This window comes from Cebus imitator, unplaced genomic scaffold, assembly GCF_001604975.1.
Source record: "Cebus imitator isolate Cc_AM_T3 unplaced genomic scaffold, Cebus_imitator-1.0 Scaffold189, whole genome shotgun sequence".
In the NCBI taxonomy this organism is placed as follows: Eukaryota; Metazoa; Chordata; class Mammalia; order Primates; family Cebidae; genus Cebus; species Cebus imitator.
Genome location: NW_016107504.1, coordinates 1,176,459 through 1,190,982, shown reverse-complemented (window position 1 = coordinate 1,190,982; position 14,524 = coordinate 1,176,459). Strand labels below are relative to the sequence as shown.

The 14,524-nt window shown below is 44.2% G+C and overlaps 1 protein-coding gene across 4 annotated transcripts in view; it reads right to left on the bottom strand.

Annotated features, from left to right (window-relative positions):
* The window catches only part of FRMPD3 (FERM and PDZ domain containing 3), a 93,048-nt gene that overhangs the window by 58,838 nt on the left and 19,686 nt on the right, over positions 1 to 14,524 (bottom strand). The window contains exons 3-4 of one of the 4 annotated variants that reach the window (XM_017546452.2): positions 11,900 to 12,002; positions 8,922 to 8,967 (exon numbers count right to left, since the gene is read on the bottom strand). The exons of 1 other annotated variant lie outside the window; for it this stretch is intronic. In XM_017546452.2, coding sequence (XP_017401941.1) covers positions 8,922 to 8,967; positions 11,900 to 12,002 — 149 coding nt within the window. Of the gene's footprint in view, positions 1 to 8,921; positions 8,968 to 11,899; positions 12,003 to 14,524 lie in introns of those variants that run through there. 2 more of the 4 variants (XM_037744942.1, XM_037744941.1) reach the window with 2 other exon arrangements.

The window sequence follows — 14,524 nt, the reverse complement described above, 5'->3', positions numbered from 1 at the left end:
GACGGGGTTTCACCATGTTGACCAGGATGGTCTCGATCTCTTGACCTCGTGATCCACCCGCCTCGGCCTCCCAAAGTGCTGGGATTACAGGCTTGAGCCACCGCGCCCGGCCGCCTTGGTGTTATTTAATGAACTCAAACAAATGAAGAACCCCAACTGGTATCTTTTTATGTATCCACCATGGTGGAGAGGATGGCATACTTGCTATCCCTACCAAAGATGCAAGATTAGATCCTGTCCTAGAAAGTTTCTGTTTATACCACTGAAAACGAAAGATTCAGATAATTATAGGAGCAGACCACAAAGGAGGAAATGAAATTGTCAATATTTTCAGGGATTATAGTAATTTCCAGGTGTCTGTTTCAGAGTTATTTTCAGCTTGTTAATGCTTTATTCCTCATTGACCCTTGTCCTGTTGGTCTTTAAGATGCCATCCTATTCTCGGTCTTCAGCCTTGATGCTGATGACTCACTCATTGCCAGCTGGTCTCTGGTAGATGTCATGGAGTCATGTCTAGCCTTATGCTCAGACACAGGTGAGGCCTGCTGTGCAGTGTGCTATGAGGGATCTCTCAGAGGCCTCTCTGTCCCACAGCATCTTCAAAGCTTAGCTGTGGGGCTTGAAGTTCGTAATATTAGGGGCACTCCTTTGAATTACAATGTTGAGAATTGGGAAGGTCCTGGTCAAAATGTGAATATGGTAGCAGGAAGGCATGATACACTTCACGGGCCAGCAAATTGCAGGCCTGCATGGGCCAAATCTTTCTCACCACCTGTTTTTGTAAATAAAGCTTTACTGGAGCACAGTTATGATCCTCATTTATGTATTGCCTATGGCTGCTTTTGTACTACTACATATGGCCTCCAAAGTCTAAAATACTTATTATATGGCTCTTCAGAGAAACAGTTTGCCAACCCCTGCACTAATTCATAACCATGCACTAACCAGCTGTTTTTAAAACTTGCCTGATGATAAGAATCACTGAGGAGTGCTTGTTAAAGCACAGATGCCTAGGCTCACACCAGATTTTAAAAGTTAGAATCTCTGGAAGAGTGGGGCCCAGAAGTCTATAATTGTTGAAGATATCCCAATCCATTAAGCATAGATTAATTGAGTATGTTAAGGCTGGAACGTTTGAGCTCTTCACTGACCCTATTTTTTTCTCCAAGCAGCTGGGAATCTCATTTTGCAACAGGCACCCTTTCCGGCTAAAATAAATTTTGGCTTGAAACACGAGACTAGAATTGCTAAGTACCTCTGGGGCCACTGCAAGCTCCTTGAAGCAAATATGAAGCCAGCAGTTTGGTGGAATAAGGAATAGAAGAGAGAGTCTGCCTTTCCTTTGGTGCAGAATTCAGCAGCTGGTTATTTTTTGATAATTTAAAAAAATTTGGTGGCTGTATTAGTACAGATGTCAAGGTTGCGATCAGTCAAATCTTGACCAAAGTCAGGTATAGGACCAAATATTTTAGAGCAAGATAGGGCCCCACTTTGGTGACTGAAAAAAATGAAGCTCAAAGCTTTGAAGCTTTGACTAATTCGCTCTTCTGCTGGCTGGCTGCCTTTGACACTGAGCCTACTTATAATCAATTCCTATAGCCACCACTGTGGGAGCCTAGGACAATGGAGGACCATCCTGGTTTCACTGATCACTGCTAAGGGAACTAGGGGACATTCCTTCCCACACTCAAGTCTGCCTACACATGAACATATCCTCTCCCTGACTTCCAAAGCCCACCACAAACTACACCTGACTCTCTAACCACCTCTCTCCAATATCAACTTCTCCTGCACTTGGTGGTTCTGTCCATAGCTCCCTGCACACCCTGGGCTTGTTACCATCCTGGACCCACTTCATGCTACTTCCTCCCTGTCCCCATCCTTCAGGGTCCTCAGTGTCCTTTTGACCAGCTAAATGCCATCACTTTACAGCTTAGTTCAAATTCTACCTTTATCCTGAATCCTTCCCCAACTCCTCCATTTCCCTTGTTGGATTTCCTATAGTACTCCTGTTAATCCACACTACCATTGCTCATCTCCCCAACCAGGCTGTATAAGCAGAGATTCCATTTTATGTTAATATGTCTCCCCCTAGCACCAAGCACATAGTAGACATGGCATAAAATACATTAGTTGATTGTTAAGATTAATTATGAATTAGTTCATTAATTCAGCATGTATGAGTATCTACCATCTGCCAAACGCTATACGTCAGAAAGATCTGTAGAAAACCACTTTCTCTGAGGTGGTTCCCAATACTTTGGCTTTCTTTTTCCGGCAAGGTGGCTCCAAGTAAAGGGGATTCCAGTTCTTTAAGTACAGGCTGTTTTCAGAACCAGAAAACTAGGGTTTCATTTGAAACAGACTGTCTGTGCTTGCTTTACCAGGGTCATACTAGGTCATAATCCAGTACTTTATCTGTTTAAAAATATTTACTGAGTACCTACTGTGTGCCAAGGTCTAAGGGTATCAAGATTAATAAATATCCAGTCAGTCATGAGGACTACTTGGTAATTCAAAGATTAAGGAAAACCCTTAAATACGCAGAAGCTTATTAAGTGGCTATCTATGCAATATGGTTTGAGGGGCCTTAGGAAAGAACTCCTGTGACCCATCTCCCTAGTTGTCTGCCATGCTATGAGTCGCTCTTACAAGGAAAATGTCATCCGAGAGAGATTCTATATCAGAATCATTTGATGAGCCTTTTTTTTTTTTAGGCAGAGTGTCACTCTGTCGCCAGGTTGGAGTGCAGTGGCGCAATTTTGGCTCACTGCAATCTCCGCCTCCTGGGTTCAAGCGATTCCCCTGCCTCAGCCTCCCGAGTACCTGGGACTACAGGCATGTACCATCATGCCTGGCTAATTTTTTTGTATTTTAGTAGACACAGGGTTTCACCATGTTGGCCAGGGTAGTCTCGATTTCCTGACCTCACGATCCGCCCACCTTGCCGTCCCAAAGTGCTGGGATTACAGGCATGAGCCACTGTGCCCGGCCTGGTGAGCCTTTTCAAAAGACCAATACCAGGGCCTCATCTCCAGAGATTCTAATTCAATGAGTCAGGGCAAGAGCCCAAGTATCAATATTTTTATGTTTTCTTTTCTTTTTTCCTGTGTCTGCTGCTCGAATGAATCAGAACTGATAGTTTTCAGAGCTTCTCAGATGGTTCTAGTGCATAATCAGGGTCAAGAACTATTACCAAGCCAGGCGCAGTGGCTCACGCCTATAATCACAACACTTTGGGAGGCTGAGGTGGGTGGATTACTTTAGGTCAGGAGTTCGAGACCAGCCTGACCAACATGGTGAAACCTCAGCTCTACTAAAAATACAAAAATTAGCCAATGTAGTGGCACACGCCTGTAATCCTAGCTACTGGAGTGGAGGGTCTGAAGCAGGAGAATCGCTTGAACCCGGGAGGCAGAGATTGCAGTTAAGTTGAGATGGCACTGCACTCCAGCCTGGGTGGTAGAGCAAGACTCTGTCTCAAAAAAAAAAAAAAAAAAAAAAACACACACACACACACAAAATAAACAAACAAGAAAGAACCATTACCAGCCACCGTATGTAGGAGTAGCTATTAAGCTATTATCAGCCACAGAATGTAGGAGCTATTTATAGAAAGAGACTTGCAGATTGTCTGGTCCATTGTTTCCTAAATTTTTATAACAAAAACAGGTTCCTGGGCCACATCCTGGACTTATCAGGGGGTTGTCTTCTGGAAGAATTGGTAATCAAGCTTTAATATGACAAGGGTTCAGCAAGAGGCAGGTCTCCTCACACCCATGAGATATCAAGTGCCTGCTGTCAACACAGTATTATTTTCTGTGATGTAGGAGGTATAACATTAAACACATGTTGGAGGTATTCAGGAAGCTTTCAGTATAGCTAAAGTGAGAAGATCTCTCAGCGGAGTCTTGTTAATGTAGTCATGTTCTATAACATTTCCATGAACACTGAATTATTGAATACTGAACCGTTGCTACAATATTTCACATAGATTATGGTGTTAAATTTTAAAAACAACTCATCCTAGTAGCTTCTATGTTCTTTATTTTACAAAGAGAAAATGAAGCTCACAAGTGTTAAGTGACTTGCCTGAGGCCACTCCATTCACAGGTGCCAGAGTCAAGATTCCAACCCCGTCCAACTGGCCCCAGAACTGCAGTTTGCTTCTTGTACTACACTGCACTGCCCCCTATTGTCTCCATCCTCTGATTACCTCTGCATGGGAACTGACACAAGAAGGCAGAGCATCACCTTGTCCCACCTCGGCTGGGAACGTGTGCAGTGGGTAAATCAAAATTTCCACACTCTGCACATGTCTGCAAATGACCAGGGAGGTGCCGTGAGTATTGATTTTGGGGGTTATAAATAAATTGTAGGGAGTAGGCAAATTTGCAAATAAGGAATCTGCAAATAATGAGGATCGACTATACATGTATGCAAGGCTAACATTCAGTTGGGATGGCCATACCAGTTGTAAAATATGGAAAGATTCTTTCACATTGATTGGTAAGAAGGCACTGCCCTAAGCTTCCTGGATGCCACCTGATCGCTCCTTCTGGACCTCCTTACAGACATAGATCAACTAAAAGATTAACATCTGGCACAAGTAGGAGTCCTGCAAGGCTCTGCTCTGGAGCTATTACCAGCTTATATTTTGACTGGGTTGACTCCTACTATACAGGTAATTAAACGTTTTGACAATTACTTCTGTCTGTATGTGTTCATCCACTTCTATGCTCCAAGGGTTTAGAGAGCACAAGGCTGAGAACTAGAATGTAAGCTCGGTGAGGGCAGGGACCGTGTCTGTCTTGTGCACTGCTATATTCCCAGCCTAGAAGAGTGCGCAGAATAGTAGGTATTTAATAGGCTTGATGAGTGAATGAACAAATTAGGGAAATGCTCATTGAGGTTAATTAGGCAAAGCAGTTTGGAGAACATGAGTATCAAACCAGGTCTTAAACAGACATGTATTAGAATAGATGTGGAATAGCACAAGGACAAAAGTCCATAGGGTAGTAAGACCTAAGAAGAAAATGTTCCTAAGAAGGAGAAGGAAATCAGCCTGACCACAGCAAAGGGGCCATGGGTTGGGACTGCAGAGTGAGCAGAACAGGGGGTGAGGGAATGTTAGAGGCACTGGGATGGGAAAGTTGAGATGGAGACTGAGGGGAATGTTAGGCCCTTTGTTCAGCACCTAAGTTTGGACACTTGATTTTAGTTTAGGTTGCTTTGATGGCTGGAAGCTGGATTTCCTTCATTCCTTCAACCAATATTTATTGGTGCCTACTCTGTGCCAGGTGCTGGGGATACAGTAGTAACAAAACGTAGTCCCTACCCTCACGGAGCTGACATTCTAATGAGGGACAGAGAAAATAAACATGTAAATATAATATCTCATGGGAATGTAAAATGGCACAACCACTTTGAAAAACAGTCTGGCAGTTTTTTAATAGGCTAAATATACACTTACAATTTGACCTAGCAATTGTACGCTTGGGTGTTTATCTCAGAGAAATGAAAACTTATGCCCACAAAAATCCTGTACACAAATATTATAGCAGCTTTATTTGTAGCAGCCCAAAACTGGAAACAACCCACATGCCCTTCAATGAGTGCATGATTAAAAAAACTGTGGTACATCCACACCATGGAATACCGTGGACTTCTACTCAGCAATAAAATAGAACAAAATATTGATACATGCAGCAAGTTGGATGAATCTCGAGGGCATTTTGCTAAGTGAAAAGAGCCAGTCCCCAAAGGTTACATATTATATAATTATATTTATATTTTATTTATTTATTTGTTTATTTATTTATTTTGAGATGGAGTCTTGCTGTGTTGCCCAGGCTAGAGTGCAGTGGTGTGATCTCGGCTCACTGAAACCTCTGCCTGCTGGGTTCAAGCAATTCTCCTGACGCAGCCTCCTATGTAGCTGGGACTACAGGTGCACGCCACCACGCCTGGCTAACTCTTTGTATTTTTAGTAGAGATGGGTTTTCACCATGCTGGCCAGGCTGGTATCAAACTCCTGACCTCATGATCCACCCACTTTGGCCTCCCAAAGTGCTGGGATTACAGGTGTGAGTCAGCATGCCCGGCCTTTTTGTCTGTTTTTTTAGAGAAGTGGTCTTGCTCTATTGCCGAGGCTGGAGTATAGTGGTGCTATCATAGCTCACTGCAGTCTCCAACACCTGGGCTCAAGCAATCCTGCTGTCTCAGCCTCTCAAGTAGCTGAGACTACAGGTGTGCACTAGCACACCTGGCTAAATTAAAAAGAAAATTTTTAGAGATGAAGTGTCACTCTATGTTGTTCAGGCTGATCTCAAACTCCTGGCCTCAAGTGATCCTCCCACCTCAGCCTCCTAAGTAGCTGGAATTCCAGATAAGAGCCACACTGCCTTGCTTCCATTTATATAATAATTTTGAAATAATAATATTACAGAAATGGAAAGTGGTTGACAGGGATTGGGGGTAGGGGGTGAAGTGAGTGTGGTTATAAAAAGAGAACATGAGGAATCCTTTTGTTGATAGACTTGTCCAGTGACTTTTTAAAATTTTAAATGTTTGTGGATACATAGTAAGTACATATATTTGTAGGGAACATAAGATACTTTGACACAGGCATGCAATGTGTAATAACTATATTATGGTAAATGGGGTATCTTGACTGTGTTGGTGGACATATAAACTCACATATGATAAATTCATATTGAACCATATACATATGTTGTATCATTTTTTCTGGTTTTGCTATTGCACATAGTCTTTGTTTTGTATTGTTTTGTTTTGTTTTTTGAGATGGAGTCTCGCTCTGTCACCCAGGCTGGAGTGCGGTGGTATGATCTCAGCTCACTGCAACCTGTGCTCCTGGGCTCAAACGATTCTCATGCCTCAGCCTCCTGAGCAGCTGGGACTACAGTGCGCTCCACCACGCCTGGTTAACTTTTTTGTATTTTGTGTAGGGACAGGATTTCACCATGTTGGCCTGGCTGGTCTCGAACTCCTGGCCTCAAGTGGTCCGCCTGCCTTGGCCTCCCAAAGTGCTGGGATTACAGATGTGAGCCACTGTGTCCAACCTATTGCACATAGTTATATAAGATGTAACCATTGGGAGAAACAGGGTAACAGGTACATGGTATGTCTCTGTACTATCACTGCAACTTCTTCTGAGCTATACTTATTTAAAAAAAAAAGTTAAAAAATATAATATTTCAGCTCTGATGAAGAAGTAAGCAATATCAGGAGATAGTGACAGGTAGATGCTATTTTAGAAAGAGTAGTCAAGGGAGGCTTCTGCAAGAAGGTGAGATTTGATAAGACTTGACTAACAAAGTAAACCCACACTGGGTCTATGATCAGAGTAGTAAATTCTAACCACACATCAAGCATGTTTTAGTGCGAGAACTGGTGGTCATTTTCAAGACAGGAGATTGGGAAGTTCGGACTGACTGCCCATTTTGCACTAGGCAACTGCATGCATGCAGCAAAGTAGTGGGGTGGGGGGACTACTGGTAACAACAATGGAGGGGTGGGGCTTGCCTGCCCAGAGACAGAGAACTGGAACTGAGAAAGGCCTATCTGCCTGGGAGCATTGTGTGTACATATGTGAGAGAGTGCATGAGTGTGTCTATATGTGAATAGTGCATTTATGTGAGAATATGTACGTGTATGAGTGTGTGAGTGTATGTGTGTGAGTGTACACCGAGGATCTGTGTGAGTCTATTATGTAGGAGTGTGTGAATGAATGTGTGAGTATATTGTGTGTATGTATCAGTGTGTTTGTATGTGTGTGAGTGTATGAGTGTGTGAGTGAAGTTCACACTGATGAAGACGAGGTCTGGGAGCTGGGGGCCATGGGGAGAGGCAGTTAGTTTGAACCAGGATTGATTTGAACCCTGCTCTTGCCTGGTGAGGCCATGCTGTGCGCTTGTGTTCCATTCCTTAGTATGTCATCTCTGTCTCTGGAAAATCTTGCCCCATCCCTCAAGGTCCAGCTCAGGTGCAGCCTCCTCCTTTACACCTTCTCTGATTTCATGTACCCTACCCCCAACAGATGTGATCTCTCCTGTGGCTATACGTCGAGGGTATGGCATCCATGCTGGGGTGCAGAGGACTGTTGGGGACATTAACAAGGGGACAGGTAGGCTGGAGGTAGAATGAGGGTTCCGAATTTTGCACATGGAAGTTTTGCATCTGGGTTCGTGCACTTACATTAAGATTGCTATAAGGATATAACCAATAATGGACACTGAACTTTCTAAAATCCAACTCTTGAGGAGCGGGGCCTACTTATTAAAAATTTTTACTTTTAATAAGTAGTCCTGGCAACTAGTATGATCAGGTATGTTTAGGAAACACTGTTCTACTTTAAATCTCTCAATGTACAGATGACGAAACAGATCCAGAATGAAGAACTGACTCATCCAAGGTCACACAACCAGTTAAGTGACTGCACCAGGACGAAGATGAATTTGTTTGTCCAACTGTACCTCCCAGCAACTTTATATTAAATTCCCTCACATACGGTGCTGTGTCTCATACATTGTAGGTCATTTATATGAATAAGATAGCACCTATCATCATCCAGGACTTTATGAGAGTTCACATTGAACAGATACATTTTAATGGAGCATAGCCAAAAAGAAGTGGAAACTGTATTTGGAATTGAGTCAGTGGGCAGCTTAAGTGGGTAAAGCAGAAAGTGCAGGAAGAACACAGTGCAGGACAGAACACAGCACAGCACAGCCCTTCAAAATCCTCAGCTATGGACGTGAGCAGAGACATGGTGTTCAGAAGGTATTCTTTATGTTCACCCCTAAATCTGAACTCCCAACCCCATCACTGTTGCTTTCCAATATGGAAACGTCATCTCTTCTCAGTCAGGAGGAAGGGCAATGGCAAAGAGGCTCACTCACCTGATGAGTGTGCAGAACTGTAAGAACGATGAATTCCTTAGCGCTCCTACAGAGAAAAGAGGGAACAGGAGAGTAGTGTATCATGCACTAGGTATTCATCTAATACAAGAAGCAACACCAGAATTTTCCCCTGGCTGCATTCAGGTATATGGATTAGGACAGAGGGCAATCTGAGTGTCTGCATGGAAGCTTCACCTGCCATCATTTGTGGAGGCTGACATAAGCCATCCATACTAGTTCACAAAGGCATCCGAAGATGGTATTACCATTACCTCTGGGGTTGTCATTTTTTAGGTCTTCTTTTCATATTCCTTCTCACATATTCTCTGTAGAAATCTTCAAACCTTAGTCGCAACTTTATCTGTAGACTAGAAAATTCTCAAGGAAAACTAAAAGCCTACATTGTGGAACTCAAAGTCAGAGAGTCATGGGAACCATGTACAATAATTGTTAGTAATTTGATATTTAAGTGAGAGGAGAAATTCAAAGGAAAAACCCCAAAGGAGGTCATTTGGTCACCATGACTCATACTCAGTAGATTTGTTTCAATTGAGGGACCAAAAAAGAGAGCCAAGGAGCAACAGATGGAAGCCAAAACTCTCCAGATAGCAAATATTCAAAAGAATGAAGAATATGAAACTCTTGAGGCAAGAATTATGCCAATGATCAAAGAGGCTGTGAGGTATGAAAATTCTCTCCCAGGAATACATAATCCTTTAAAAGAACTAAAAGAAATGGAAATAGTTTGCCTTGAAGGAGCTTCCCCTCTCCTTGCTGGCTCTTTTCAAATGTTTATGTGAACAAAGTTATTTAAGAAGTAGAGTCAAGTTGCCCTTGATTCTGGGTATTCAAGAAATGCCAAGGCCTGCAGCTCAAGGACTTTGAACATTTCCCACATTTGGTGAGGCAAACTACAGGGATTAATCAGCCCCAGGGTCTGAGAAGTTCCCAGAAGTAAAGAGCTGTGTTCCAGGAAAAATACTACAGGAAATCTTTCATCTTGAACAGGGAAGGGGAATAACATAAGTTGAATTATGTGACTCATCTCCTCCAGCCCCTTCCATGTCTCCCCATTTCATTTAGAACAAAGCCACAGTCCTTATGATGGCTTCAATGGTTCTCCATTACCTAGACCTATTTTCTACACCTCTCCTCTTTCCTTATCAACTCCAGTCCTACTGGCTTCTCCCCTGTTTCACAATTGTGGCAGACACATTCCTGGCCTTAGGGCCTTTGCACTGGCTGTTCTCTCTCCAATACCTTCTCCTCCTTCAAGTCTTTTTTCAAATGTCACCTTTTCAATGAGGCCAACACCGGCCCTAGTGTTTACTTTCATTTTGCACCCCTGTGCCCAGCACTCCTGACTGTCTTTACCTGATCTATTCTCTATTCTTAATAACATTTATCAACTTCTAATATGTTGCACAACTACTTATCAGCTTTTCTGCTTAGGATGTGTCTCCTTTCACTAAAATGTAAACTCCAATGAGCCAGGGATCTTTGTTTGTCTCACTCACTGCTGTATCTTCAGTGTCTGGAACAGTGCCTGGTGCATCGAAGACAATAATAAATATTGGTTGATTGATTGAATGAATGAATACCCACTGGCTCCCAGGGTTATCAAGAGTGTGCTCTGCTTTAACCCTGAAGGAGCTCTGGAGCCCCTCACAAAATCAGCCTACCTTGTTCTAGAGTGCAAAGATAGCCACTAAAAGCAAAGCAGTGACTTCCGAGGGACAAGGCGGAAAAAACCCCAACATGCCCTAATAGGGTAGAAATTACTCACCCCATATTGGTGTGGTAGCAGAGGGTGGAGGGTGGGGAAATGCAATAGACAACTGGACTTGAAGAAGAGACAAAGTAAAGATCATTAGGGATCAGACACATTTCAAGATATTGAGCTGGAGGGAGCATGCCAAGGAAAACATGCTCTGGACTTGAGGGAGCATTCCAAAGCTCTCCAGAGCTGGTTAGAGGGCGCTGTTCCACACACAGAATGCTAGGTCTGCCTTTGAAGGCAAGGGAGGAGCTCTGGGACCAGGTGGGCTTTTGGGAGCCCCAGAAAGATGAGTAGGATGAAAACACTCTGAACCAGGAGGAGTTGAAGGAGATGGAGGTAGAGATGAAGACAGACTATGCAAGGGGATGAGAGAGAGGGTGAGAAAGGGAGAGAGAAAAGGAGAGAGAGAGAAAAAGCTAGCATGTACATGGTTCCATTTGGAGTGAAATAGCCAAGCTTCCCCAAACTGAGGATAGCCTATGGAATTAAGAGCCTCTACCTCTTATTCTCTAATTCATTTTCGACAAATCTACATCAGGGTGTGTGTATGTGGTGTGAATGTGGGATAGGAGAGTGTGTATAGTGTGTGGTGTGTGTGTGCGTATATGTGTGTAGGGGTAAAGACGATGTGATTATTCTGCATTTACAGAGAACAGTGATCCTACAGCATTCCCTTTCTTTGTCATCTGCTGCCATCTGGGGAGAGCATTAAGGGGCCACAAACACTACGGGCAGTATCCACACTGAGGTTCTTTTCCTCAACCCACTGGCCAGGGATTCTGATTTTTTTCTGGAGCGAGGGAGTTGGTTAATGTCTTGCTTGCACTGTGCATGCCTAGGATGTTCTTTTAGTGGCTTGATTCTCATCTGTCACTTGGTCTGTCCCACCAGACAAAAACAAAGGGGCTGGGATGAGGAGATTCCTCGGGTGGGGGGAGGTGGAGGTGACACTCCAGCAGGGAGTTCTTTATGTTTGTTCACATAATTGTGAAGCCAGTGTGTGTGACACTAAGCCAGTGTGGGTGAGGGCTCCTGCTGACCCTAAATAGCTGGCCCCTGAAGTTCAGGAACCCTGTCTAGGGCTTCTCTGCCTGGAAGGATTCTGCTCTCAGAATGAGTGAGGACAGTGGTAGCCCCATGTCCCTGGTGAGACAGGGGTAGGGATACTGATCAGCTCCTGCCAAGAGGCCCCTGTTACCTGATAAGTTCTATGAGCCTCTCCCTGGGGGCTTCACTCACGTCTTCCTCATTAATAGCCACAATCTGGTCACCAGCCAGGAGCTTGTTCTCAGAGGGGCCTCCTGCAAAGGAGAGGAGAGAAGTGTGAGGGCTTAGGGCTACTGCTGGGAAAGTCCAGGTCTGGGAAAGTTCCCCGTGACTGCAGAAGCTGAAGTGGGTGCTGAGGCCTGGAGATGGTGCAGGCTGAGCAGTGGTGGTGTAGGGGGTGCTATTCGAGCTTTCTGCTGCTGCTGCTGCCGCCGCTGCTGCTGCCACCTATAAGCAGATGGAGGGCAGAGGAATGAAGACATAGAATGGAGTGGACCTCCTTTAGCTCCATGCCAAGGAAGACATGCTCTAGACTTCAGGAGGGAGCATTCCAAAGCCCTCTAGAGCTGGTTAGATGGTGCTGTTCCAAACACAAAATGCTAAGTCTGCCTTTGAAGGCAAAGGAGGGGTTCTAGGACCATGTGGGCTTTTGGGAGCCCCAAAGAGATAAGTGGGATGAAAACACTTTATCTGGGCATGGTTTGGTAGCAAAAGGTCCCACACTCAGATTAGGTCAATGCGTGTTTTACTGGCTTGCTTCTTAACAAGGAACACAGACTTCCATCTCTCAGAAGGGACTTGCTTAGGCACAAGGAATGACTTCTAGCCTACTGGAGGTGGTCAGGTGACAGGAGGAGGAGGAAGGATCTTCTTACTTGAATATTATTCATACTTACTGGTCTGGAAGGACTTAGGCATTGACTTGTCTGAAGACAGAGGTAAAAAAAAACCTAAAGGGTTATTTTTTTTTCAACACTGAGAAATGTCACTGTCCAATAAATAAGGGGAACAAAGCACATACCCTTGGGCAGTTAGATATTTGTATTCTCTCCTTCCCATTTCTTTCTTTTCTTTCTTTCTTTCATTTTATGTAGTCTGACTCTGTTGCCCAGGCTGGAGTGCAGTTGTCCAATCTCATGCAATCTCAGCTCACTGCAACCTCCCCCTCCTGGGTTCAACAGATTCTCCTACCTCAGCCTCCTGAGTAGCTGGGATGACAGGTGCACTCCACCACACCCAGCTAATTTTTGTATTTTTAGTAGAGACGGAACTTGGCCAGGTTGGCCACGGTGGTCTTGAACCTCAGGTGATCTGCCCACTTCAGCCTCCCAAAGTGCTGGGATTACAGGCATGAGCTGTCGTGCCCACCTCTCCTTTCCATTTCTACTGCAAGGTTAAGAAAGCAGGCCTATACAAGGGCCGTACCTTCTTGATTGGGGCAAAGGGTGAGGGTAGAGGGGTACCACAAGGGTGTGCTACCTCTGATGTTTAGCAAAGATCTTCTTGGAGAAACGCTTCTCAGAGACTTGGGGAGAATGAGAAGTCAGATCTAGCCTGACTCAAATTTGAAAGAAATATTCAGTGACATGACTCACTATCAAACCCGCCTTGACTCTTGGCTATGTCCACCTTGAAGGGCCAGATCCCAACTTCTCCCTCTCGCTCCAAAGAAGGGTGCTGCCCAAATTCCAAAAATATGAGCATACAAAGCAAATATGTCACTTGGGCACAGCTCAAATATGTCACTTGAGCACAGCACAATAGGTTCTACACTCTAGAGCCATTGAGCTGTGCTCAAGTGACATATTGAGGATGCTGAGGATGGCTCTGCCAGCACAGGCAGCAGGATTCACTGCTCAAGCAGCGGTTTCCCTAAACACACTAGGCCGAATCTCCTGACAGTACACTAGCTTCAGGAGCAGAGTATGGTGGTGAAGAGCATACTCTTTACAGCCAGACAGACATGGACTTTAATCTGAATCTGCAATTCACTGGTTGTGTGACCTTGGACAAGACATTTAATCTCTCTGATTCTCTCTTACCTCATCTATAAAATGGGAAAATAACAGTATATTTACACCATAGGAATGTTGGGAAGATGAATGAGATGATAAATATACAGCACTTAAAACAGCTGATTGAAGTTGCTAAGAATTGGGTAATTGGTAGTTATACCATCCAAGGGACAATTCCTTCAACTCATTCATTCCTTCTATCTACTTCTGCCAAAAATGCCAGTCTCTTAGGTGGAGGCCACTCTGTCTTCTTCCTCCTTTCCCTCCCCTCCCTTTCTTCCGTCTAACAGAAGAGGTCCTCATGGACCTCAACCGCCTTTATGAGCCTTGGCCCTTTGATGGCACTGGCAACATCGGTCTACCACTGCTTTCACAAATGGTTTGTTGGCTTGATCAACCATAATTGCTCCTCTGTAGGATACTTTTCTGTCTTTATTATGGCCTTAAGTAAAGAACCAAACAAGTCCTGTGCATTCAGGAGCCACCTGGGCCAGAAGTAGTACTATGGATCAGCCTTTTATAGGGCTTTTATAGGGCTGCACATGCCAGCCCCATGGCTTTTTGTGGTTCTCGCTTGGAAGTTTTATTCTCTTCACCCCTCCAACTCCTTCTTCATTGTCGTACCTTTGGCAGTTGACCTCCTCTAGGCCTGGGGGCTTTCTTCAGCTCTGCAAATTCTGCCTCATTTGAAGTTCAAGTAGGGGCTCCTGGTGGCCTATTACTAAGTGTTAGCTGGTCCCTCTTTCCCAGGATAAATTTGA